Source organism: Panthera pardus, unplaced genomic scaffold, assembly GCF_024362965.1.
Source record: "Panthera pardus isolate Hobbes unplaced genomic scaffold, ASM2436296v1 HiC_scaffold_20, whole genome shotgun sequence".
In the NCBI taxonomy this organism is placed as follows: Eukaryota; Metazoa; Chordata; class Mammalia; order Carnivora; family Felidae; genus Panthera; species Panthera pardus.
This window is the reverse complement of record NW_026526766.1, coordinates 62,936,566-62,961,639: the sequence shown is the minus strand read 5'-3', so window position 1 is coordinate 62,961,639 and position 25,074 is coordinate 62,936,566. Positions and strand designations below refer to the sequence as shown.

At 39.8% G+C, this 25,074-nt stretch overlaps 1 protein-coding gene across 5 annotated transcripts in view; it reads right to left on the bottom strand.

The window, feature by feature from the left end:
• Window positions 1–25,074, bottom strand: part of PLPPR1 (phospholipid phosphatase related 1) — a 319,601-nt gene that overhangs the window by 18,512 nt on the left and 276,015 nt on the right. For all 5 annotated transcript variants that reach the window (XM_019454332.2, XM_019454331.2, XM_019454329.2 and 2 more), the window contains one exon: window positions 12,832–12,964. In XM_019454332.2, the coding sequence (XP_019309877.1) occupies window positions 12,832–12,964 (133 nt within the window). The remainder of the gene's footprint in view (window positions 1–12,831; window positions 12,965–25,074) is intronic.

Genomic DNA, 25,074 nt, shown 5'->3' with positions numbered 1-25,074 from the left:
ACAGAGATCAGGGGAGAAAACCTAGGGCAAGAATTCCTTTCTGTCCTACCATCTGGCCGCTGACTCAGATTCAGGCTTTAGATTGCTCAGAAATAGGGCTAAAGTCACTCCACTGGATGAGGTCTGCTCTTTGAATTTATCTGAAACTCTCTCCTCTCCTTCTTCACTCTCCTGAATGTATTCAGAAACATAGTCATGGACAGCAACTCGGTGGGAAGTGGCAGAAGCACGGGCAGTAGTGTCTTCTAGGAGGAACACACCCAGACGGGCTCTAGAGAGCAGGGCCTGCGGGGTCCTGTGGTTTTGTGTGCTTCTCATCTTTACAGTAGTGGGGGCACAAGGAGATGCCAGTTCACTGGAGCCGAGGAGCTCCAGTAGAAAGCCTGCTGACTGGGAACTGGACTGAAGCTGTGCACACCAACCGGCTGGCAAACTGTCATTCCGGAGAGCAGGCCAAGAGCAAGCCACAATTCTGTTGATGAATACTGTGCATAGGGCTTGCCTCACTTAAAAGTGAATAGGGCGAGAGGTGCCTGGCTGGCTCAGGCAGTTAAGTGTGTGACTCTTGATCTTGGCTCTGTCATGATCTCACAGTTCGTGAGATGGAGCCCCATGCTGGGCTCTGTGCTGACAGCGTGGAGCTTGCTTGGGATTCTCTCTCTGCCTCTCTCTCTCTCTCTCAAAATAAATAAATAAACAACAAAAATGACCAAATAGGGAGGGGTGCCTGTGTGGCTCAGTAGGTTAAGTGTCCAACTTCAGCTCAGGCCATGTTCTCGGCCCTGTGTTGGGCTCTCTGCTGTCAGCACAGGGTCCTTTTAGGATCCTCTGTCTCCTTGTCTCTATGCCCACTCCCCCCCGCCCCCCGCCTCATGCTTGCTTGCATGTTCTCTCTCTCTCAGAAATAAATAAAAGTTAAAGAAAAAGAGTGAATAGGGAGAAAGAAACAATCACATACTCATGGGGTCTTAGAAAAAATATTTCTATTCGAGACTTGTAGGAATTTTACATTAGTGACTATTCAGTAATGTCTACCTCTCTCATTAGAATTGTAGAATATACAAGCTCTCTCAGAGCACTGACCACCTCTACTTTAACACTGCACACTAAGTACCTAGTATCAAATGTGGCACATAGTAAACATTTCATACATATTTGTGGATCAATTCATGAACTGCTAAAGAATCCTCAGAGCAACAATAGAAGAGGATAAAAAGCATAGGAACTTGTCCAAATTATCTAACTCACATTGTCATCTCACATCCTTGATTCTACTGAACACAGAACACAGGGTTGACAATAAACCATTTGGCATGTAAGCTGTAGGGACCATGTCTCTTTTTTATAAACTTCACAAAATCCTGCATAGTCCCACTTAGCAAGTAAAGAGAATAATTGAAAACTGGGACTATGTAAGTTCTCATGAGTCGGGAAACTCATAAGTCATCATTTGTAAATTAAAGGATTCTCCATTTTTGATGCAGCGAGAATGAAAAAAGAACCTTAAATTGGAATATGGAGATCCCTGCTACATACATAGGAGAGACTTCCTGCTGGGGAGGCCTGTGAATCCCGAAATCATGACCAGCTTGGGTATAGTTTTAGACTTAGACATATTTGAGAGAAATGTCCCCATTTCTGATCCTGAGAAGTTGCAATGGTTGTCAGTTTAAATATTAACACAGGGGCACATGAAATCATGACTCCTACCTATTCTCATGCAGAGAAACTAAAATATAGAACTTCAAAAAAAAAAAAAAAAGAAAGAAAAGAATATTGAAAAAGACATAAAAACGAGTTATCTGGGTTAGGTTGGTCACAGTACTCTCTGAAAAGGGGAGGGACTCCCATTCCTCGGTCAACATCCCTTCTCAGCCTCTCATCTAACATTTCTAAAAGAGGGCTGATCCTGTGTCTATGTTTAGCAAAACAATGCAGTGAAAGAGAGGATGGAAAAACTATTGTGCTATGTGACACTGAGAATGCTTGAACATTTTCTCATGTCCAAAATGTAACCAGCTTTGTGAATCTTTTGTGATAGTTTTCCTACTATGACACTTGAGCAACAAGCAAACCGCCTTCGAATCACTTCCTAGCCTTTGGTTTAGTGGGGAAATGGATGAAAAGCTTATCCCACAGGAACAAGTAGAGCCAGTGGCATGGGTTCATCAGTGCCATTTTCGACAGTGGAAGGGGAACACCTAAGGAATTCTTATGGGCCATTTCCTCAGTGCACATTCTGATTCAATCACCAACTCTTAATTTTAGATCGTATCTTCCACCAAATCTCCATCGTAAATAGAATACAAGATACAAAGAAACGAACAGAGTTCCTTTTTGCTTTTACTTTTGCCACATCAAGTTCCTTAGTGGAAAATCTCAGTGGAGAAAGTCAGTCAGCTGTTGCTCTCAATTCCGCTGTGAAGACCATTCTCTCAGGAAACAACCATTTCTTTAGGAAAAGGAAAGAAAGAAGGTGAAATGTCTTTTCGTTTTTGAGACAGACAGAGAGAGAGAGAGAGAGAGAGACGGAGAAAGACAAAGAGAGAGAATCTAAAGCAGGCTCCATGCCCAGTGAGGAGCCTGACCCAAGGGCTCGATCTCACAACCTGAACCAACATCAACAGTAGGATGTTTAACTGACTGAGCCACCCAGGTGCCCTGAAGCGTCTTCTGTTTAATATGCTTTATTCAAACTGAAAGTTACCCAACGAAGAGACTTATCTGTGTTACCATGTTCATCCCATTTCCTTGTAAGGATGTACTGCACAGGTGAGATGTTTAAATAAGCGTGCCATGGATACTAGGTAATAACAATAAAGACAGTAACAAGGATAGCTAATACCGTGTGCTTAGTGTGCATTAGGTATTGGTCTAAATGCTTTAGAATATAGTTCACTCAGTTGCCACCACAACTCTATGAGGTAGACACTGTTAGTAGCTCCACATTTCACAAAGAGGTCAATTAACTTGACCAAAAAAGAGCTGGGATTAGAAACTAAATAGTATGGCTCTAAATCCACACTCTTTTTTTTTTAAGTTGATTTATTTATTTTGAGAGAGAGAGAGAGAGAGATACAGTGTGAGTGGGGGAGGAGCAGAGAGAAAGGGAGAGAGAGAGAATCCCAAGCAGGTTCCACACTGTCAGTGCAGAGCCTGATGTGGGGCTCGAACTCAGGAACTGTGAGATCATGATCTGAGTCAAAACCAAGAGTCAGACACTTAATCAACTGAGCCACCCAGGTGCCCCTAAATCCATACTCTTTTTTTAAATTTTTTTTTAAACGTTTATTTATTTTTGAGACAGAGAGAGACAGAGCATGAACGGGGGAGGGTCAGAGAGAGAGGGAGACACAGAATCTGAAACAGGCTCCAGGCTCTGAGCTGTCAGCACAGAGCCCGACGCGGGGCTCGAACTCACGGACCGTGAGATCATGACCTGAGCCGAAGTCGGATGCTCAACCGACCAAGCCACCCAGGCGCCCCCCATACTCTTAATCATAACCTTCTAAGCTTATATTTTCATAAACCTAAAAAAATATGAGTAGGCCACAGCTCATGAGTTTGAGCCCCGTGTCGGGCTCTGTGCTGACAGCTCAGAGCCTGGAGCCTGCTTCGGATTCTGTGTCTCCCTCTCTCTCTGCCCCTAACCCACTCCCATTCTGTCTCTGTCTCTCTCTCAAAAAAAATAAATAAACATTAAAAAAAAATTTTAAAAATATGAGTAGACATCAGGCCATGAAAAACAACACTTTTAGTCCTGTTTGCTTGGCCACACACACACACACACACACACACATGCACACACACGTGCAAATGCACACTGAGAAGAGGCAAGGATTTAGAACATGCCCCCGATGAAATGTATTGCACTTGTCACAACTGAACAAGAATTCCTCAATATTTTAGGCAACAATTTTCCAACAAGAAAATTTCCAACAAGAAATTTTCCAACAAATTTCCAAACAAGAATTTATGATAAAATACTTGGGATATGTCATCACTGAATGAGGTAGTTTTTTTTTTTTTTATCACTTTGGCAATGAATCTAATTTTTTTTCTAATATATTACAACACCCATCAGTGCAAATTGATCTACACACATCAAATATCTTATGCTTCAGAAAGAAGTTTCTGACACTATTGAATACGTCAGTTCCTTGGACAGTTAATTTCAAGTGTTCACAAAACAAGATCCATGTGGTCTCTGTTTCCTACATATTTCATGAAAACACCAAAGGCTGGTGGGAGTCTACTTGTCTTAATGGCATGGTTTTAATTCTAAGAATAATTTTATTTAAATCAACTAGTCTGGACCTCAGTTCCTTTATATCACAGGGTTATTATGCAAATCACAGAAATAGTTGTAAAAACATTTTGTAAATCGTGAGCTTGATATAGATACTAGTTACTACTGTTTTTATAACTGAGGGAAATAAATGTCCTCAGTATATTTTATTTTATTTTATTTTATTTTTAATGATTTATTTTTGAGAGACAGAGAGAGAGAGAGAGAGAGAGAGAGAGAGAGAGAGACAGAGCATGCACGCAAGTGGGGGAGGGGCAGGAGAGAGGGTTCAGAAGATCAGAATTGGGCTCGCTCATCACGGGGCTCAAACTCACAAACTGTGAGATCAAGACCTGAGCCAAAGTCGGATGCTTAATTGACTGAGCCACCCAGGCTTGATTACAAAATTGGTTATAAAGTTATTTTTAAAACAGAGGAAAGAGACAAGGACCCTGTAATGCTAACAACCTCAATCAAATATTCGACTCTTTGTGTTATTCATTCTCCGTATTAATAAAGTACCTTTTACAATATGATGAGCTGGTGGTTTTAAAAAGTACCTTATATTTGGCAGTATATCTACTCATCATGATGGATGAAGGTTAAGGATAATTACTTAATAAAGATGATGGGTAACCAACAGGAACCATTCCTCCTAAATATTTTTATAAATGAAAGAACAAACACATCTCTACTTCCCCAAAGCATAAAATTACATTTCTTGATGACACAGTTTCATCTCAACTGGAGTGTCTTCTTTAGTCCTCCTTTCTGGGGACAGTTCCTCAGTGTTTTTCTCTTTCAAATGTCTGACTCCTGCTGGCCTTTCAATATCTGCCTCTCAGTTCCCCTGGGCAGTGTGGATCCAAATGCTGCTTGAGAGAGACAAAGATCCTAAAAGTTGGCCAGAGGCAGTGGAATTTTACAATAAAATGGAGAAGTTGCATGCAGGTAAATCTAGGAAGTATGCCCTAGATACAAACTAAATATGGAGAGGGAAGATTCTAGATTCCTAACCTACCAAAGAATCTAACAATAGGTATATTAAATTCTGAAGGGCTTCTAAATAGCAGATCCCGAGTTCTGCCCTTTCTGACAATGTTTGTGTTTCAAAAACAAAGCTGGTGCTTTGAATTCCCTCCATTCCCACCACTGACAAGCATCAAGTCCTGTTGATAACTGACAGATTACTGATCTGGTGCTGTTGCCCTCTGCTTGACGCATTTCCTAATCACTGTTATCACATTCTAATATAATCATTTAAATCGTTTCCAAAGCACCACTTTTTTAATCGAGGTATAACTGACATAGAACATTAATTTCTTTTCTTTTAATTTTGAGAAGGTTTTATTTATTTTTGAGAGAGAGAAGAGAGTGAGCAGGGGAGGGGCAGAGAGAGAGAGGGAGACAAAGAATCCGAAGCAGGCTCCAGGCTCTGAGCTGTCAGCACAGAGCCGGATGTGAGGCTCGAACTCGTGAACCACAAGATCATAACCTAAGCTGAAGCTGGACGCTTAGCTGCCTGAGCCACCCAGGCTCCCCGAACATTAGTTTCAAGTGTGCAGTATAGTGATTCGATATTTGCATATATTGCAAATTTTATTTTTCACATAGAAAGCTTTGAAACCACCCTTTATCGATTGTTGGAAGTCATTTCCAATATTCAGACAGTATTTTTGTATCTCACTGTGCCTAATTTTGTGATGTGTGTAGTATCTTCATAGCAAAAATATTCACGTAACATTTGAAGCAAAAGTCCGAAGTATACTTGTCTTCCTAAATCTTTAAAACTGAGGGTGGTCCTGCTTCCAGGGGTCATTTTGCAGTGTTCAGAGGCATTTTTGATTGACACTAGTGGGTCAGGGGTGCTACTGACATCTGGTGTATAGAGGCCAGGGATGCTACTGAACACCCTATGCAGAAAAGAATGATCTGGCTCAACAGGTCAATAGTGCTGAGGTTGACAAATGGCTTTATAGCAGAGAGGTTCACTGACGTGCCATGAATGTGCACTGGCTCATCTGCAAAGTGTAAGAAAGTGGCCATCTACTTGCTCCTTTCATCAGAGTCCAGTCTTTAAACACTGGTGCTGGGAAGACCCTCAGGGAAGGATCACTAGAGTCTCATATGACTAACTAACTTTCCTCTTGACAATGAGAGTACCCTATAGAGTCTGGAGTAGGAGTCTTGCTCTGGACTGTATGTAATGTGCTGGTTCACAGAGGATGGCACTCAAAGGAGAGCAGATTTGTTCCGTCCACTGAGCAAAGCAACCACAGGCAGCCTCATCACAACCTCTGGAGACCTGAACAGAGGTCTGGTTCTGCCTTTTAGGTCATTCAGAGCTCCCAGCCTCAGTATCCCTCTCCTCCTTGCATCTCTGCTCCCTAGAAGGAAACACCAAACAGGCCAGTCTTGAAGTCTGGTGGCTTGGCTGCTCACGGAGCCCAGAAACTGAGGTTCCATTTTTTTCCCCTAAGACCCATCCTGGCTTTCTCCTCCTGATCTATATCGTAGAGCTTCTACTCTGGTTTCTGATCTATATCCTAGAGCTTCAATTCTGGTTTATATTGCTGAGCTCCAGGAATATCTCCATCTGCTTATAAGCCCATGCCCTGCCTTGCATTTGCCCTTTTTCTCCAGCTTCTTGTCTCAGAACTAAAGTTGGGTGCCTGGGCACCCTAATTTTTTAGAAAAGAATGGAACTTCAGCTTCTTCAGTTGGCACGTGGGGCTGGCCTAGTTCACGGGGCACCTAGGTTCCTGAGACAGTCGCTATCCTGCTGTGAAGTCACTGCCAACTCTAGACAATTCTCTTTGTAGGACAGCCTTTAAAATCACATATCTATCCCCAGAAACTCCCTGTTTCCTTTTTCTACATTATTTTTCCCCATGGCACTTATCTCCTAATGAACACTATAATTTACTTATTTATTTTGTTTAACGCTTAGTTTCCCCTACTGGAATATAAACTCAATGAGGGCAAATAAATCTCTATTTGGTTCACTAATATGTCCTCAACACCTTAATCAGTGCTTACCATATGGTAGATGCCAACAAATTATTTGTTGAAGGCTGAATGAATATGATCAGTCCTCCAGTTTATAATTTAATTATAAATACTGAAGGTACATAGAAATGGACTTACTGAATCCAGTGACATCTCTTTTCAGATAAAGTACATTTAAATGACTTTCCAAATGGAGAAGGATTTTCTAGTTCTCAAAAAGGCTGACATTAAGCTTGTCTCAGGGTATCAATTCTTATGGCCATAAAACACTGTGACCTTTGAAACTGCATTTAAAATATTCATGCTCCATTTAGATCATAGTTAATTTATGGCAATTAATTAGTGTTACATGAATTAACTGTTTACCATGCTACTTTCTATTCTGTCCAGTGCTACCTCATCCACAGACCTGACCTAAATGGCATAAGACTTGCTTAGTATTTAATTAAAATTTTATTAGAAGTAATAATGGAGCAACTATAGGATCCCAAATGGAAAGCCCATAATAAAGAGCTTCTGGGTGACAGGCTAATTTAGTTGCTAATAGACAGTCTAGTCTTGACATATTTAGATGAGTTTTTTTCCTTTAACCTCAAACAAATTAGTTATTCAAGAAGATAGTTAGTTTAGTTTTCCCTCCACATGGCAAACAACCCCAAAACCCTCACCAAATTCTAATGCTTTTTATTCATTACTTTCCAACATTAAATTAAAAAGTTACTGTTTAATAATTGATATTTACAAGAATATTTTTACTCAAGTATATTTCTAAATGAAAAGGATATAACTAAACTTATCTTCATGAATTTTTGGGAAAATGTGACTTCCTTATGTTGTCTTTGCTCCTGAAAAAAGAACGCAGTGGTTTATCTCTTTCGAGAGCTTAAATCTGGGTGTTGTTGTTGTAGAATTTAATGCAATACCAAAGAGATTGTATAAGAAAAGGACTGGAGAGGAAAATGATGAGGCAAGGGAAAAGTCCAAGTACGTGTTACTAATTTAGGTACATCTGTTCTTATAAAATGCTGGTGAAATTTGTTAGTTCAGCCATCCTTTTCCACCCTTCCCACATCATGTAAACAAAACTTGAGAAATTAAACAACAATTTAGAAAGGGGTGAAACACTTATGAGGGTACATCCCTACATTCAGGAGGCTGGGAATCCTTCCTATAATGATAACTTTGGGAAAACCAATTTACTGTTGGATCTGTGAATCAGAAGAATTCCATCTTCTCTGTGAAGGCCAACACACTTAGCATCTGTCTACTGGTGGAGATGGCTTCGTTTGAAGGTTTCCCTTTGACTTCACTATTCTTGCCATTTTCTTACTGAAAATTTAAATTTGGATCTGTGGGGTAGAGTGAGGGGATGCTGTGCAAGTCCACACCACCCAGACTAGGGGAGACTGAGAGCCAAGGTGCCACGCTCAGTTCTGCTTCCTACACTGAGGACCACGTTAAAGGACATGGCCATCCTTCCGGATAGCCTCTATTTTGCCACTCCTTCTCCCTGCCCCTTAAAAAAATAATGTTTAGCTTTCTTTTCTGATTTTAAAATTATACATATTGATGATAAAAATTAAAAATTAGAGCATAGAAAGCAAAAGATAAAAATTATTCAACCATTCTTCTAACACTCAGAAGTGACAAAGGTAACTTTTAGTGTATTTCCCTTCAATCTTTTTTTCTCTGGGATACCCACACACAAATAAACACACACATACACACCTATGATACTGTATCCTTATTTTGAAATATAGATTCATAGTGTCTTGACTTTTTCACATAAAATTATATCGTGAATATTTCCCTTTTCATTAAAAATTCTTAAAAATAATATTTTCTGAGGTTGCAACTTGTGGTGGGAGCATTATTTTGAAAAAATTGTATCTTGAGAGATTTCTAATTTAGGTTATAAAAAATAATTTTAGTCCATAAAAATTAATCTATAGCAGTGATCATTTCCGCAGGATAAATTATTTGAAGTAGAATTTTGGGTTAAAAAGGACAGCTGTTTTTAAGATTATTGAAATATACCATCAAACTGTTATGCAGAAAGGGTATATCAGTTTAGTCTTGCCAAAAATGTATTCGAATTCCAACTTTTCCCTCACCTTTGACAGCATGCAGCATGATTCTGCTTAAAAATATTTTGCTAATTCACTGGTCATTTTGCAATGCGAAGCTGATCGTATTTGTTGGGAAATACTATTTGTAATGGACTCTAGAATAATTACATAAACGGCAAGAGAAAGTCATGGGATTTCAACTTAATTAGAATAGTTAGCTGAAACAGTTGCCATTTTCTGATCATTTTTGGTGGCTACTAGGTCAGAAAAACAGACTGTTAATCTCTTTACAATAACATTTCTAGTATATTTGATTACTGCCTTAGTTTACTTTGGTTGTTTTCAAAGGAAGCATCCCTATTTAAAGGATTTTTAAGTAGTATGTTTTTTCCTCTTATAAAAAAAACATTAATCCAGGTACTAAAAAAAAAATGTTACTCTTCTTAAGATAAATAGCCTTTCCCTACACCTTCAACTCTCCTATATGAAGTTAGGACAGACTTCTCTCACCTCCTCTTAGAAACTGCCTAACTTATGTACTTTAATTTCCTGGGACTAAGCTGAAGAGTGGTAATAAGGTTAATTAAACAGCAGGTAAATGAATATTTAAGAACCAGCATTTATGGAAGCAATTTTAGGCAAATCTGTGTCTTAACACAGGTAATCTTTGTTCTTTACTTATCCAAAAAAAAAAAAAATTAATGAAAACCTACTATGTGCCAGGTATTTTGCAATATGCTGTTGATAAAAAGTGAAAAGATACAGTTCCTGCTCTACGAAGGATCACAAGTTAGTAGGAGTAAAAGTCTTACATAATTACAGTGAAATTGTAAGTGCCTATAAAAGATGCAGGTGTAAGGCTCAGTGGGGGCTGGGGAGAGGAGGTAGAGAGCTGTCTGGGTTGGTAAACAGGTAACACGTAAGCTGCGTGTTGGAGAACGAGCAGGATTGTCAGCTGTAAGGGCGAGAGGATGGCAATAGGCAGAAGGAGCAGCACATGAACAGGAACCAGGGCAAAGCATCACACTGTTAAACACGCTAGGGATTCTTTGAAAGAACTTAAGCAGGGAAATGACCTGATCATACTTTTGCTCCGGAAACACGTGCAAAGTGGTCAATGGATGTTATTTTTGCAGGGCTGGGGTACACAGAGCCATGTTGCAAGACAAGATGGAGGGAGACCACTTACAGGGCAAGAAATTTCAATGGCTTAAAGCTGTGGCTCCCAAACTTCAGAGTGCATCAGAATCACCTGGATGACCTATCATGAGACACAGATTATCAGGCTCCATCCCCAGACTTTCTGATTCTGTAGGTATGGAATGGAGCCTAAGAATGCACATTTCTAACAAGTTCTCCTTTGGTTTAATGTGACTTCTAGGTTTTTGATTTAAGCAACTGGGCAGATTCTGGTGCCATAAAACAAAAGATGAAAAGAATGGAGCAGGTGCTTCCTTAGCCAGCAATCTCTCTTCTCTTTTGATGCTGTTCCTCTAATTCTCCAAGGTTTACATGCTACCTGCTGGCTGTCTCCCCACACAAGCATCCCTGTGAGAAGTATCTCTGTCAGCTTATGATAGACCCCAATGGACTAAAGTGTCACTGATTATGGAAATGGGAGTTTGATGTTCCTCTAGGGTGAGACATTTCTATTTAATTGTCCTCCTGAAACCACACCTCAGCTCGATGCACTGACTACAGTAGGGATTTCAGGTACCACCGCTGGCAATCGGCAGGGTTCGTTCCTGGATGGTGGGGGCCTTTTGGCATCCCTCCGTGAACAAAGTCTTGCCCTGACAATGCATACAGGCAGGTCTGTATAAATGACAGATATCAGTTACAATTTCTATTCTTTGGACTCTGCCCCAGCTGGGGTGGATCCCAAATAGGTATAAATTATCTTTGCCAAGGAAAAACAACAGTGACTTTTATAAAGATATCTCTGCTTAATTATAGTCTAATAACTTTCTGCTTTGAATAACTTGCTCTCATTATATGATCAGGCAGTGAACATGAAATCTTCTCCGAATCAAATTATGTAAATGTGTCTATATACATACACAGGCACTCTCATACTCCTTGGGAAAAGTTACTTCATCCCATTTTATATCAGATCTTCACTTGTACAATTAGGATTATCAATTACCTTATTGGGTGTTGGGTGGATTAAATGAAATGTTTATAAAGCATCTACTCCACTCTACTGATAATAAATATTCTCTTTTCTCCTTTTGTTTTCTCCTCGATGATTTGTTACCTCGCCACTCTGGTGGGAAGTGACCGAACTCCAAACATCTTTGAAAGGCACCACTGTTTGGAATGAGTGAACTCACAGACAGGGATGACATTGTATTGATTAGGGGATTACCCAATGAGCTGATTACAGACTGCCACAGGTCATTCTGCAAATACCATCAGTAGATGCTGAAGACTATTTTAATGTTAAGGGTTGCTTCTTTGAAATTAGATTTTCTTAGACTTCCCGCTGTACTACGTCCCTCATTTCTACTCTGATCATAGAAGTTATTGCATATTTGATTTTAATGTGGTCATTTGCCTATGACTTGAGGAAATTCAACCCTTTTTCCTACAGCGGGGAAAAAACAGGATTAAGGAAAACCAAGAGTTTAGAGCATGCCATATTCTGGACTTCACTGAATTTCCCAGTTGTCAGTTCTGTAGGTTCTCACTAGTATCACAGCTTGTTTCAATACCGGCTATGATCACACTCGGGAGTTTTATCCTGGCTCCCATGAAGATCTAATCAGAGGTAGGAATATATATAGGTATATTCCTACCTATACCCATATACACACTCATCCCCATATCTATAGTCATTATCCACACCACCTCAGACATTTTTATAAAAGTCCTAGAAGGACAGATATAGAACATGCCTTAATTATTTCTTATCATGAATGCTAATAAAACTATTTGTTTTCCAAACTTGGAAAGGCAGAATCAGATGGATTCTGCCTTCCAACCTTGTTTTCCAGAATCTGATGGATTAGATTGCCCATACATAACACATAACAAAATTATACTGGATGGAAAATTTTTGTCAGGAAATTTGATTATTTCTAAATTCATTTTATTGGTGTCCCCTGCTGGGCCCCCACATGCTCCCCTGACTCAGTTAAAGGGTATATGACAATAGCTGGTGACTATGAAAATATATGTCCAGAGGGAATCTCAGATAAATATTGTGTAGGGGGAAAAATCTAAGTAAGTTGAAATCATTTGTGAGAAAATAAGTACTGCTTCACTTTAAGGATGAAAAATTTGACATGGCACTACGATTAGGCTCGGTTTCTGTACTTCCTGGAAAATCCCTAAAGAAACCGTTGCTTTGAAAAGTTGATGCTTTCATAGCTTAGTTTATTTTATCAAGTGTGTCCATCTGTGGTAAGGGTAGTAGGTTTTACCTGCGGGCGAGGGTTCAGTTCGGCATGTTCTTATACTCACCTATGAATCTTATGATCCTTCGGAGTAAGGGGTTCAGGTAACAGCATTCTCCGGTCAGGATTGTTTTCTCCTGGGCAATTAGAGATTCTCTGGTTGACTTTATGAAATACATGGATATCTCACCAATAAAAATCTGGAGAAAGAATGTTTAAGAAATGTCAAGTTGGAAAGCTGTCTGACAAAAGAGACCAGTTGCCTTAAAAAACAAAAACTTCTGAAGCTCCAAATGCTTTTAAAAGATGGCATGTTGCAGAGATGGAGAGTTAAATCATAATTTGTACTTAATTCTTCAAAAGAATTAGAGGTGGCAATAACTGATAATTTCAGCTAGGTTTCAGGCTATATTATTAAATTCTAAGGTCATAAAAACATAAATGGAAATAGTGAATTGCAGTAGGAACTATGATAAGGCTCACTCACACTGGGACTGAATTTTTTTCATGTTTATTTATTTATTTTGAGAGACAGAGAGAGAGAGACAGAGAGGGAGCAAGCATGAGTGGGGGAGGGGCAGAGGGTGAGGGAGAGATTGAGAATCCCAGGCAGGATCCTCACTGTTATCTCTCAAACTACGAGACCATGACCTGAGGTGAAATCAAGCGCCGACGCTCAATCGACTGAACCACCCAGGTGTCCCTGGGATTGATTTTTTTAACTGAATGTGTGAGTTGCAATGATGAGAAATGACTGGGACAGCCCCATGTGCCTAACAAGGCATTATAAGCACACATAACAAGTTATTACCTTGTTACATGGCAACACATTATTCACCTGATAAATCTTTACTTGAATATATTGGCTTGAGCTTTATTTCTCTTACTATGAACTGGTTGACTGTCTCTTTATAACTGGTACCTTGGTACCTCTCTCTCGTTATCTTGAACTAATACATATATATTACTATATACATTATAATGTCTTTGTGTAGGCTGTAAACTCTCTGAGGACAGGGACCACAACCTATGTTTCTTGATTACTCTTGTAGTACTCAGCACAGTATATTCCTATTTAAAATAAGGAACTGACAGGGGAGGGTGACTGGGTGGCTCAGTTGGTTCAGTGTCTGAGTCTTGATTTTGGCTCAGTTCATGATCTCATGGTTGTGAGATTGAGTCCCCCATCAGGCTCTGTGCTGAGTGTAGAGGCTGCTTGGGACTCTCTCTCTCCCTCGCCCTCTCCCCCTCCCCCACTCAGGCTTACTCTCTCTCTGTCTCTCAAAAAAAAAAAAATAAGGAACTAGCATGAGGTAAGTTGTCACCAACTCTGCCAAAAAGAAGACTGAGAACCACCAACAAAGAATAAAAAGTTACTAATTACCATCATCTATTGAAAACTATGTGTCAGGCACTTCATCATAGTATTTTTCATGCTTATAAGATTCCTAGTATAAGTATTATTGTCCTTGCTTTGCTGGGGAAGATAGAACATTCAGGACCTTCCAAAGCATACAATTGGCATGTGGGGGCACTGGGATTGGCATCCAGGACAACTAAATTCTCAAGTCCACACTTTCCACCACATCACATGCCATTTTTATTTTCCTAGTCCCAATTTCAACATTTTCCCAGAAGAATGTGATCCTATAGATGTTCTTCTTTGCTATGTACATGCTTATGGTGTTAGATAAACTTTATCAATACGTTAAGAATTCCCATTCCTTATATTCCTTCCGTCATTATGGAATAGATGGATGAAGGTGGCAACATCATGAATGGCACAGGGTGTGGAAATGAAACGATAAAATTATAAAATTGGAACCATTTACAGATATTTTCCCTTTTATGATCTAGGACGCCAAAGGTCTCAGCGCTTGGCCACACACAGTCAGTGTTGGAGGCAGCACTAGAATGTGGCCTTTACACATAATTCCATGCACAAGTGTTATCCTGATTGTACAAATGTAACACCTGAGGCACAGAGGGATTCAATAATTTGTCTAAGGTCAGAGCTAGTAAGTCACAAACCCTGGCTCTGAAGCCAAGAAGACCTGGCTCCATGGTCTTCATCTCGACTGCTTACACTTTTACTAAGTAGTGACTCAATAAAAATATTTGTTGCATCTGTGTTTAATATTGAGAACATAGAAAACAAAACAAGTTAAGCGTAATATGCTTTAAATACTGAAAAACTCAGATGCTATTAAAGTACAAGACAGAATGGTGTTGTGGAAATAGCACTAGAGGAAAGTCAGAAGGAGGTGGGAAGTTGGCAGGAGTAGACAGTATTTGGGGTCAGACAGGCACACAATGGGATGTATCACTTTGGCAGGTGGCGTCGAAGTATGGTTGTTCCGAGTTAAAAATATTTTGTGCCTAATGTCCCTTGGAATTAACAACGAGATGATGCTCTGTCATGTACAAATATCTGAATAGCTTTAAGAACTCAGCCCTCCTTCTTTTCTAGTAAGACCTATCTCTGCTAAAATAAGGTGCCAAAGGGTTTTGTTTGTCCTTACTGTACGTGATGGAAGCGTATTGTTGGTTTTTTATCTTAGTGAACAGATGGGGATGGATTCATGCATGCTTGGATACATGAAACAGTATTTCCTTGAGGGAGTTTTCTCTGATTCCACAGACTAGCTCAGGCATTCTTGTTATACGTGAATTTCTTACCTTGCGTTTCTCTTTTCTATTTCTTATCAGAAACAGTTACATATGATTACTGTTGTTCTTTGTTATGGGATGTCCTGGTATTCTTGGTTACTATCCCCTCCCTGCGGCATCCCCCGGCTTAGCCCAGTGTAAGGTACATCATAGTTATTCAATGTTGAATGAAGCACACCAGATTAAGGAAGGTCTTTTGGAACACAGGTGTAATGAGGTGGACTATAAAGAACAAAAAATAATTTCTATTATTTATCCTTCTGGACCCAGTGAAAATGTCACTACCCTCCCCAAAGCCTTTACCAGATCCCCTCGGGAAAAGAGAGACCCTGTCTTGTCATTGCTCCCACAACATGTTATACAGATCTCTCTCTTGACATCTACCCACTTAACTGCAATTATTGTTTGTGTGTCCCTCTTCATTTGACTACAATATTCTTATGGGAAGGACTTGTGCCATTCCTTGTATGGTGCTTAGAACAAGGTCTGGTAGGCTCAATTAATACTTGTTGAATAAACAAAAGATTGAATCTTTAGAGGACCTACTTCTAGGTAGAATCTGACCTTATAGACTCTGACCTCTGACCTTTATTTCTCTGAAGATGAACACTGCAGGAAATTGACAATATGGACCAGAAAACACACAATTCTTGGTGTATTGTTTAAGAATAAATGAAAACTGTGGACCAAGTAATACAAAGTGAATTATCTCTTCTAAACTAAATTCATCATATCCTCATTTTGCATTCAACAGTTTTGGAGAGGGAGAACCCACTCTGCCAGGAATTGTTTTAGCACTGGAGGCATAGCCGTGAACAGATGTCATGTGTGTGTGTGTGTGTGTGTGTGTGTGTGTGTGTGTGTGTGTGTAGGGAGGGCAAAAAAACTGAATAAATACATCATGTGATGTCATTAAATGACATATGGTTACAAAGTAAATGAGGGAAATGGGATGGGGGGTGATAAACACATAAGGACAAATATGAAAAGAAATAAGCATTGCTTGCCTTAACCATTTCAGAAGCCCAAAGCATTCTTACTCTACAGGAAAGAGATGTGCACATTCTAGAAATTCTCCATTTAGTGAAACTTTCCACTACTCACACAAGAGGGAAAAGGAGGCAAAAAATGTGTGTAAACATCTACACACAACCTATTCTTGTTAAAAATACACACGTGCATACCCATATACCCACACAAAAATCTCAACAAAATCACTACAAGTCATGTCAGACCAAACAGAACTTGTCATGCAAAAGGGTACGGGGCCCAAATAAATCCACAAGTAAATCCTAAGACTCTCATGTCAAAGGTAATAATTAGTACAAGGTTTGTTACTATTGGCTGGCAATATTCAAATTCCAATTGAGGTATGAAGCATAAAAGAAAAAGAAGTCAGAGCAAGGATATCTACCAACTTATATACCCAGTTCAGACAATGCTTGGAATATATTAAGTGATGATAAATATTCACATAAGGAAGAGAGGAAGAAAGTGAGGGAGGAAGGGGGTCATTTTATAACTGAAATAGGAAGATATTTCTGGTTGTCAGTAAAGACTGTGATGGACATAAAGGTTGCTGAAGAAACAATCCAGTTCTCAGACTCCACTGAGTGCGCTGAAGGAAGTGCATTTTTCTGCACTTTACTGACCACACACAGGGTCAGTATGCTGTGACCCTGGTGCTATTTGTCCATTTATTGGGTCCCATAATCTCATATAGGGCCTGATTATGCTTGGAGAGAGAGGGGGAGAGAGAGAGAGAGAGAGAGAGAGAGAGAGAGAATTCTGCTTGATAAGGGAAGGGGTCTCTCTTCTTTCCTGCCAGGCCTCCAGCCCACATTGAGTGCCATTTTGTACATTGTGGCAGATTTAGGACTCTGGTTTTGGCAATGGCTGGGTTCCCCCATCTGTGTCTTTGCCACACACACTCTGCCTCTATCTACCCCTCTGTTCAGAGAGTAAATGGGACATGTGGGACTCACCATGTGCTTGTCCCTGGCTGCCCTATTACGGTCTTTCTGATTGTTGGCTAACAAACATCGTATCACTCACAGCAAATGAGAACACCCTCTGGTGAGAAATGACCAAGGCCAAACTCTAGATCTGGAAATGAATGAACTGCACGTGAATTCCATTGGTGCATTTCTTATCCCTTAGCTCTGCCAGCTACAACCCCACATGACATAAGACATTTAGATAATAGTAAGTATACTTTAAGTAATGAGGATAACTGTTCTAGCTTGATAAAGTTGTATTTCAGATATAAAAACCCAAATGGCAAAGAAATAAACAAATAATCCTGGAATATGGTGCATCAGTTGGGTGTGTTATCTCTTAGACCTCGTTTCTTCACAATGTTTCACAGAAGATCTGGTAAGTGATAAATAAAGGATATCAACGCACAGTATTTAGGGGACAGTTTTCAGATTTCAAAATATAAACAGTTTGCAGAAAAAAGTCACTGGAAGATGTATGACAATCTCATATTGTAAGGGGGTTTCACTGCACGTTATATGTGGTTGTCACTAAAAAGGGCATCTAGAACTGCAATATATGTTTTGGGTGCACACATATCTAGTTGTAGCTCTGGTACTTGGCAAGATCAAAGCCATTGCTGTTTCTTGAATGTGGGCTGTAAAGCTGAAAACCCAGCTCTCTCCATTTTTGATGTGTAATTGGGGGGCAAGTAATAATTGAAACTTTCTGAGCCCCAGTTTTTCTTTTTTTTTTTTTATGATTTTGAATATGAGGGTAATAGCTATATCAGCAAATAGTTGAGAGTATTAAAAAATGTATGTTAAGGCATCTATAGGTACTCAAGGAATGTTTGTTGTTTTTACTTCCTGGTCTATCTAAGGCCAGAATGTTGAGATTGATTTAAAAAGAATCATTGTCTCTGACTTCGGCTCAGATCATGATCTTGTGGTTCGTGAGTTCGAGCCCCGTGTCCGGCTCTGTGCTGGCAGCTCGGAGCCTGGAGCCTGCTGAGATTCTGTGTCTTCCTCTCTCTCTGGCTCATCCCGGCTTGCACTCTATCTCTCAAAAATAAATAAACATTAAAAAAAATAATAAATCATTGTCTCTAGTCCTGGAGTAAGCAAACATGGTATGATTCTATCTCTGCTCTGTCCCTGACCAGGTATTTGATCTTGAACCAGTCGCTTGACCTCTCTGGGCCTCAGTTTCTCATCTGTTGAACAAGAAGACCTCTAACATGCTTTTCCAGCTCCAACATCTTTGCCTTTACGACAGGAACTAACAAGAGAGTGCTGATTAAGGGAAACTGAAATCATATAATTGGGCTTCAATCTCAATTCATTTGGTTAAACTCTCCACTTTTAAAATCCTATGGGACTCTGCTCTCACCAAGTAATCTACCCTTAAGCAAAATGGATGCAACCTACTTCAGAGTCATCATGTTGCCTGATATCTCTGTCACTTGGGTTCCTGAAGAATAACAGAGACTGGTGGCCCCCTCTCTGGGATTTCTGTGGAGGACACTCTGAGGAAGAAGAGAGGGTTCTTTGCTTACTTCCCAATATTAGTGTCTAAATAGCTTCAGGGCTTTCACTCCCAGGGATTTTTAAGATGCTCCCAACATTCTCCTGAGAGGCTTCCATAGTCATGAGCATTTCCAAGAAAGGGAGACATGCTTTTGCAGTAGATTTTGTTTAGTGACCCAGGAAATTTAAAATGCACAGATTGTGCTGCCAGCCCTGACTGCCAATGTCTTTACATTCTGCTCTAATCCTCCCCAACAAGGGCCATCTATCGACAACCCAGATCTGCGGGGGCATCCTGGTCCTTTCAAATGCTGAGCCCTGGTTGGTTCAAGAGCTCTAGCTTTCTGCTTTCTTACATCCAAGTGTAGGTAAGAAATTCAGCCCTAGACACTTCCTATGCCTTTTAGAGATCAAAGCTTCATTAGAATTAAGGTCATTTGCATGATGGCATTTTGAAAATTGTTCAACTGGGATAATAAGTGTTTATAGATTGGAGCCTCCCTACTGGTGTTAATCCAGGGACCAACTACCCAACTACCCATTTAGAAGGCAGGCTTCAGTTGACACTTGTTATAAAATACCATGTTATGTTATATGACACATGTTATAGTATACCAAGGTGGTATGCTACATTTCTAAAGCATAGTAGTCTCTTATGCCTTTTTTCCTGGACAGTGGAAATAAGAGAAACTGGAATTTATAGTGGGTTAGGTAAAATACTGCTCTCAATAAAAAGTAAAATGCATTGTGATACTAACTGAATTGACCAGCATATATTTTTAGGCAAACAGTCTTTTCAAGAAGCAAATTATCAAAGCTCCTTAACACAATCATCACCAATCATTGGAAGGGACATCTCAAAGAGAGTAAGCAAATAGCTCGCTGGGATGACATCAGGAGAAGAAATAATCTGTTAAAGAATTGAGAGCACTCACATTCAGCATAGACAGAAGATGGGGAAATGAATTTTTTATTAAAAAAAATCCACAACAATTAATGGGTATATCTATAAACCTTTCCCAGAAAAAAATGTAATTGTAAAGACTAAGTACATTAGCTTCAGCAATAACAAAATGAAGGACTCGTGGTAAAAAACAAACAAAAAAGAAGTCACGTTATAATATACAAAGGGAAAAAGATGTGAATTATAAAGTGTTAAAAGGGGCTTCAACAGACGAGATTGTTCAGAGCCTGGAAGAGGCAGATTATGAGGCACTGCAAGGTCCCACAATGTCTCTTTTGCTTCAGCAGCTGCGTCCCACGCCAGTCAGCCAACAGACTTGCATTTAGTGAGAGCCCACTCTGTTCCACACTGTGCTTTGGGCTTTTATATTCACTCCAAGAGTTTAGGGTCCGGAAACCTCCCAAATGAAGATTCACAATTTCCTCCAAATTGTGCCCTTCTATCAAATTGTGTTTGTCTCTTCCTTTTCCTAGGAAATTCTAGACTAGTCTTATGTATGTGTGCGTGCACACTTGCATGCAAACTGTGAGCTGTTTCCATTCTCTCGGGCTAGGCGTCAAATGTTCTGCAGCTTCAATACTAAATACTCCCCTGTCACTTTGTTGTGAGGCCAAGGAAAGTGTTTAATAGCCATTTCCTCATGCCTTGTGGTACTGGGGCTGAGGTAAAATAAAAGTAAATCAGATTCTCCACTGAGTTAAATCCTCTTATCCAAACAGGCTCCCTGCCCTTAACTCTGAGCATACAAGTTTATTTAGGAGGCCAGAGGCAGTAGTCATCCAGGGTTTCCACACTGGTTAGAATGCACCCTGCAGATCTCTCGGAAGTGTGGGCTACCACTTTTGGCTAAACGGTTCTGGACATAATAAATTGCCCAAGCTCTAACCTTTCCTGAAGATCTGAGACAGCACTGGCCTGTCCCTGTACAGTTTATCCCATGTGGCCTCGCCTCAACATGATGCTGATCTCTTCTGACAGCAGAGCACAAAAGGAGAAATAGGAAATGACAGGTCAAACACTCGGCAGAGTCTTTTCCCTTGTGCATTTCTTGTGTGTCCCTGTAGTCGTGAGTGGGATTGTTAATGTCCAGACACACAGAAGTGTAAGGTGCTAGGTTTTTCTAAGGCTAATGTGTTTCAGAATGCACAGAAAACCAAGGACAAGTCCAGGTTGAGCTACTTTTTTGAAAATTGCCATTAGTTAATGTCACACAAGTCACCCCAGCGGGATCTTGCCTTTTTTCTACTCCAGTGAAAACAGGAAATGGATTTAAGGAGGAATAAACAACAGAAACTCTATGCAGTTCTGTGAAACACCTGACCAGGCACAGAGTATAAAACCAAACTCCAGAAAGAAAGGTGAGATTTGGGGATTGGGAATCTGACTTGAGCTTTCCAATCAGAATGCTTTTTTTTTTTTTTAAGCTTTCATGGAATATTAGATCTAGAAAGATCTCGGAGATCACTAGCCTAACCCCTCCTTTTATTTACAGATGAGAAATCCAACCCACAGAGGGAACATGATGTACCAGAGGCCACACAATTATTGGAGGCAAAGCCATGACTGGGATTCTTGCCTCTCCTGACATATGAAACCTGAGATAGGAGGACTCTGCAGTGTGAAGGGAATGAAGGATGTGCACTCAGAAGCAGGGGCTGTGCTGTGTTTGACACTTGGGATCTTGATCCCAGTGGCCCAACAAAGGCTGCTCTCGGACAAGCCATACCTCCCTAGAATGGGACAGAAGAAATGAACACAGTTCCTTCCTCCCAGAAAAATTTCCTGAACATCAGAAGAGCTCTGTTTTCTAAGAATAGAAACCTTAGAGGACCTTTTTTTCAGGTCTTAGGGGAACACCCAGCACTGTCAGCAGGGTTCCGAGGCCACAGGGCTCTCTGCCATTAACCTGTCAACTGTAATCAGTTTTGGCTCCTAGCAGTGACCCTCATTTGGGAGGAAAATAAAAGTGGAACCAAATGGGTGGCTATCTGTCCAGTAACATACAGAACTAGCTGGAACTTCAGCAAATTAATTTGGCTAAGTCTCAAGGTTCTCAACTCAAAAATGAAGGGAATTTGAACCACACCCTTTCTCTATGTTCTTTGGGATGTCTCTTTTCTATTTCACTGGGATGCTGGGAGGATAATTAGGCAAGGACTACAGAATATAATAAATTAAAAGATGTCATTCTTGCCAAAATGAACAAATCAGGAGACTATAGATGCTGGAGAGGATGTGGAGAAATGGGAACCCTCTTGCACTGTTGGTGGGAATGCAAATTGGTGCAGCCGCTCTGGAAAGCAGTGTGGAGGTTCCTCAGAAAATTAAAAATAGACCTACCCTATGACCCAGCAATAGCACTGCTAGGAATTTATCCAAGGGATACAGGAGTACTGATGCATAGGGGCACTTGTACCCCAATGTTTATAGCAGCACTCTCAACAATAGCCAAATTATGGAAAGAGCCTAAATGGCCATCAACTGATGAATGGATAAAGAAATTGTGGTTTATATACACAATGGAATACTACGTGGCAATGAGAAAGAATGAAATATGGCCTTTTGTAGCAACGTGGATGGAACTGGAGAGTGTTATGCTAAGTGAAATAAGCCATACAGAGAAAGACAGATACCATATGTTTTCACTCTTATGTGGATCCTGAGAAACTTAACAGAAACCCATGGGGGAAGGGAAGGAAAAAAAAAAAAAAAAGAGGTTAGAGTGGGAGAGAGCCAAAGCATAAGAGACTGTTAAAAACTGAGAACAAACTGAGGGTTGATGGGGTGTGGGAGGGAGGGGAGGGCGGGGGATGGGTATTGAGGAGGGCACCTTTTGGGATGAGCACTGGGTGTTGTATGGAAACCAATTTGACAATAAATTTCATATATTAAAAAAAAAGATGTCATTCTTATAATCATCATTTATGGAATATTCCTCAGCTTGTATCTTAGGGACCTGCTAGCATTACTGGTCACATTTTTCACCCAGAGAAGCAAAGAAATGGAAAGTGTTCCATACTTGAGAGCTAGAATAGAGGTGTAGGTTAGGTTCTTAGTCCTTAGCTCACTGTTTATTTACCATACCCCTTGACTTTGTCATTTGGGGAAAAGGAACAGTTTCTGCTGAAAACCTTAAAATCAAAGAGGTATCATTTTTGCCCAGAGAGAGGAGAAAGTTCTCCACAAAGTTCTGTTTTCCTATTTTTGTTTTTTGTTTTTGTTTTTGGCCATGTGTGTTTTTGTTCATTAGAGTTGCCATTTTGAAGTCTTACTAAAAATTGGCCTTTTCATAGTTTTTGCCAGAAGAACGGGAGTATATAATGTTTTAAAAATGTATCTTTTGATTTGAAAATACTATACATTCATGTAGAATTTGGAAAGCAACATATAAAAGTATAAAAGGGAAGAAAAAAATTAACTGTACCATTAGCACTCATAGATAATAACTGTACATTTTTAGTTTAGTTTATTTAGTAGTTTAGTTTAGTTCTTACTAGTCTTTTTCTATATAACTTTGGGATTATACTTGCAACATACACACAAGGTATCTTCTTGGAGTCATTAAATGTTCAGACCCACAGACAACCACATGCTACATTTGGCATTGGTCTACTTGGAAGGAACCATAGCTCGCCAGCAGGGAAACATCACGTGCTCCTTTCCAGCACGTGTCCTCACAGTGGTCCAGCAGAGCAGTATAGCTCAGGTGCAAGAGATCATAGACATATCAGAGGATGAAGGAGCCACTGTGGCTTAAAAGCCTCATGCCCTGTAGGAGTCAGCATATGGTGCAGCAACTCCACAGACATAGCTTCCAAGGTCCCAGAGTCATTGCACTTAGAAGTCATAGCATGGCACCTCCTCGGGTAATTATAGTTCTCAGAGTTCAGATGCAATTCACCAATCAGGGGTTAATGTGGCCTAGCAACACAGTTGATACATACCACCTTTTTCCTTTTTCTAGGGAAATAGACCCAGAAAATTAAGATATGGTCAGATTCTCTTGTGAAAGGGAGAAAGATTTTATACGCAATAGTATATACAATTTTTTTAGCCCTTAAAAAAAAATCTTAACATTAAATCAAAAACATGTTTCATTGCTACTAAAGGTGTTTCAAAAACACGACTGCCTCACAATGTATTTATACAAGCCCCTAGTACTGTGCATTTAGCTAGTTCCAAGTTTTTCACGGAAACTATTGCCTAAATGAACATCCCCAAAACACAAATCCTTGTATTTATATAAAACTGATCATTTCCTTAACATAAATTCAGGGAATGGAATTACTGGCTGAGTCTGAAGTTTATCAACTCTTAATACATCTTTGACAAGCTACTCTTTAAAAGAAAATAGCAGTCTACACTTCAACTAGAACTGTATGAAAGTATCTACACCTTCAGCAACATGGCTCTCTGTCTTTAAAACATTTGGAAAATTTATAGGGGAAAATGCTATACTTGTAAAAACTACTTTTCTTTGGATAATTGATGAGTTTAGAAATGTTTAAAAAAAAAAAGAAATGTTTACATGCACAGTCATTGTTTTGTTAATTGTCTATTCTTGCCCTTTCCCATTTTTATTTTGGGAAGCTCATTTTCTTAAGTATTAAGGATATTTACATTTGAGTCCTATATGCTGTAAACTTTTTGCAGTCTTTACTTTTTCTTTTGTTAGAAATGCTCATTTCTAGGTAGACAAATCTATCAATCTTTTTCTATATGCTTGCATGGTTAAGCGGCCGACTTCGGCTCAGGTCATGATCTCGTGATCTGTGAGTTCCAGCCCAGCGTCAGGCTCTGTGCTGACAGCTCAGAGCCTGGAGCCTGTTTCAGATTCTGTGTCTCCCTCTCTCTGACCCTCCCCTGTTCATGCTCTGTCTCTCCCTGTCTCAAAAATAAATAAAAAAACGTTTAAAAAAAAAAAAAAGAAAGTGAGATTGTTTTTGCTATTGGGGGTGCTTTTGTGGGTGTGCATGCACACTTTCTAAGTGTTTAAAATCCATATTTTCTTGCTTTGTAATGTGCACTAAAAAGCTTTTTGTTTATTTTTAGGGCCTGGAACATTTTATAGAATTAGGACTTTTCCATTCCTTGAAAGTTTGAAGGAATTTATACTACAGCTATGTGTCCTCAGTATATTTTGTGAGATAAATATTAGACATGTTTAAAA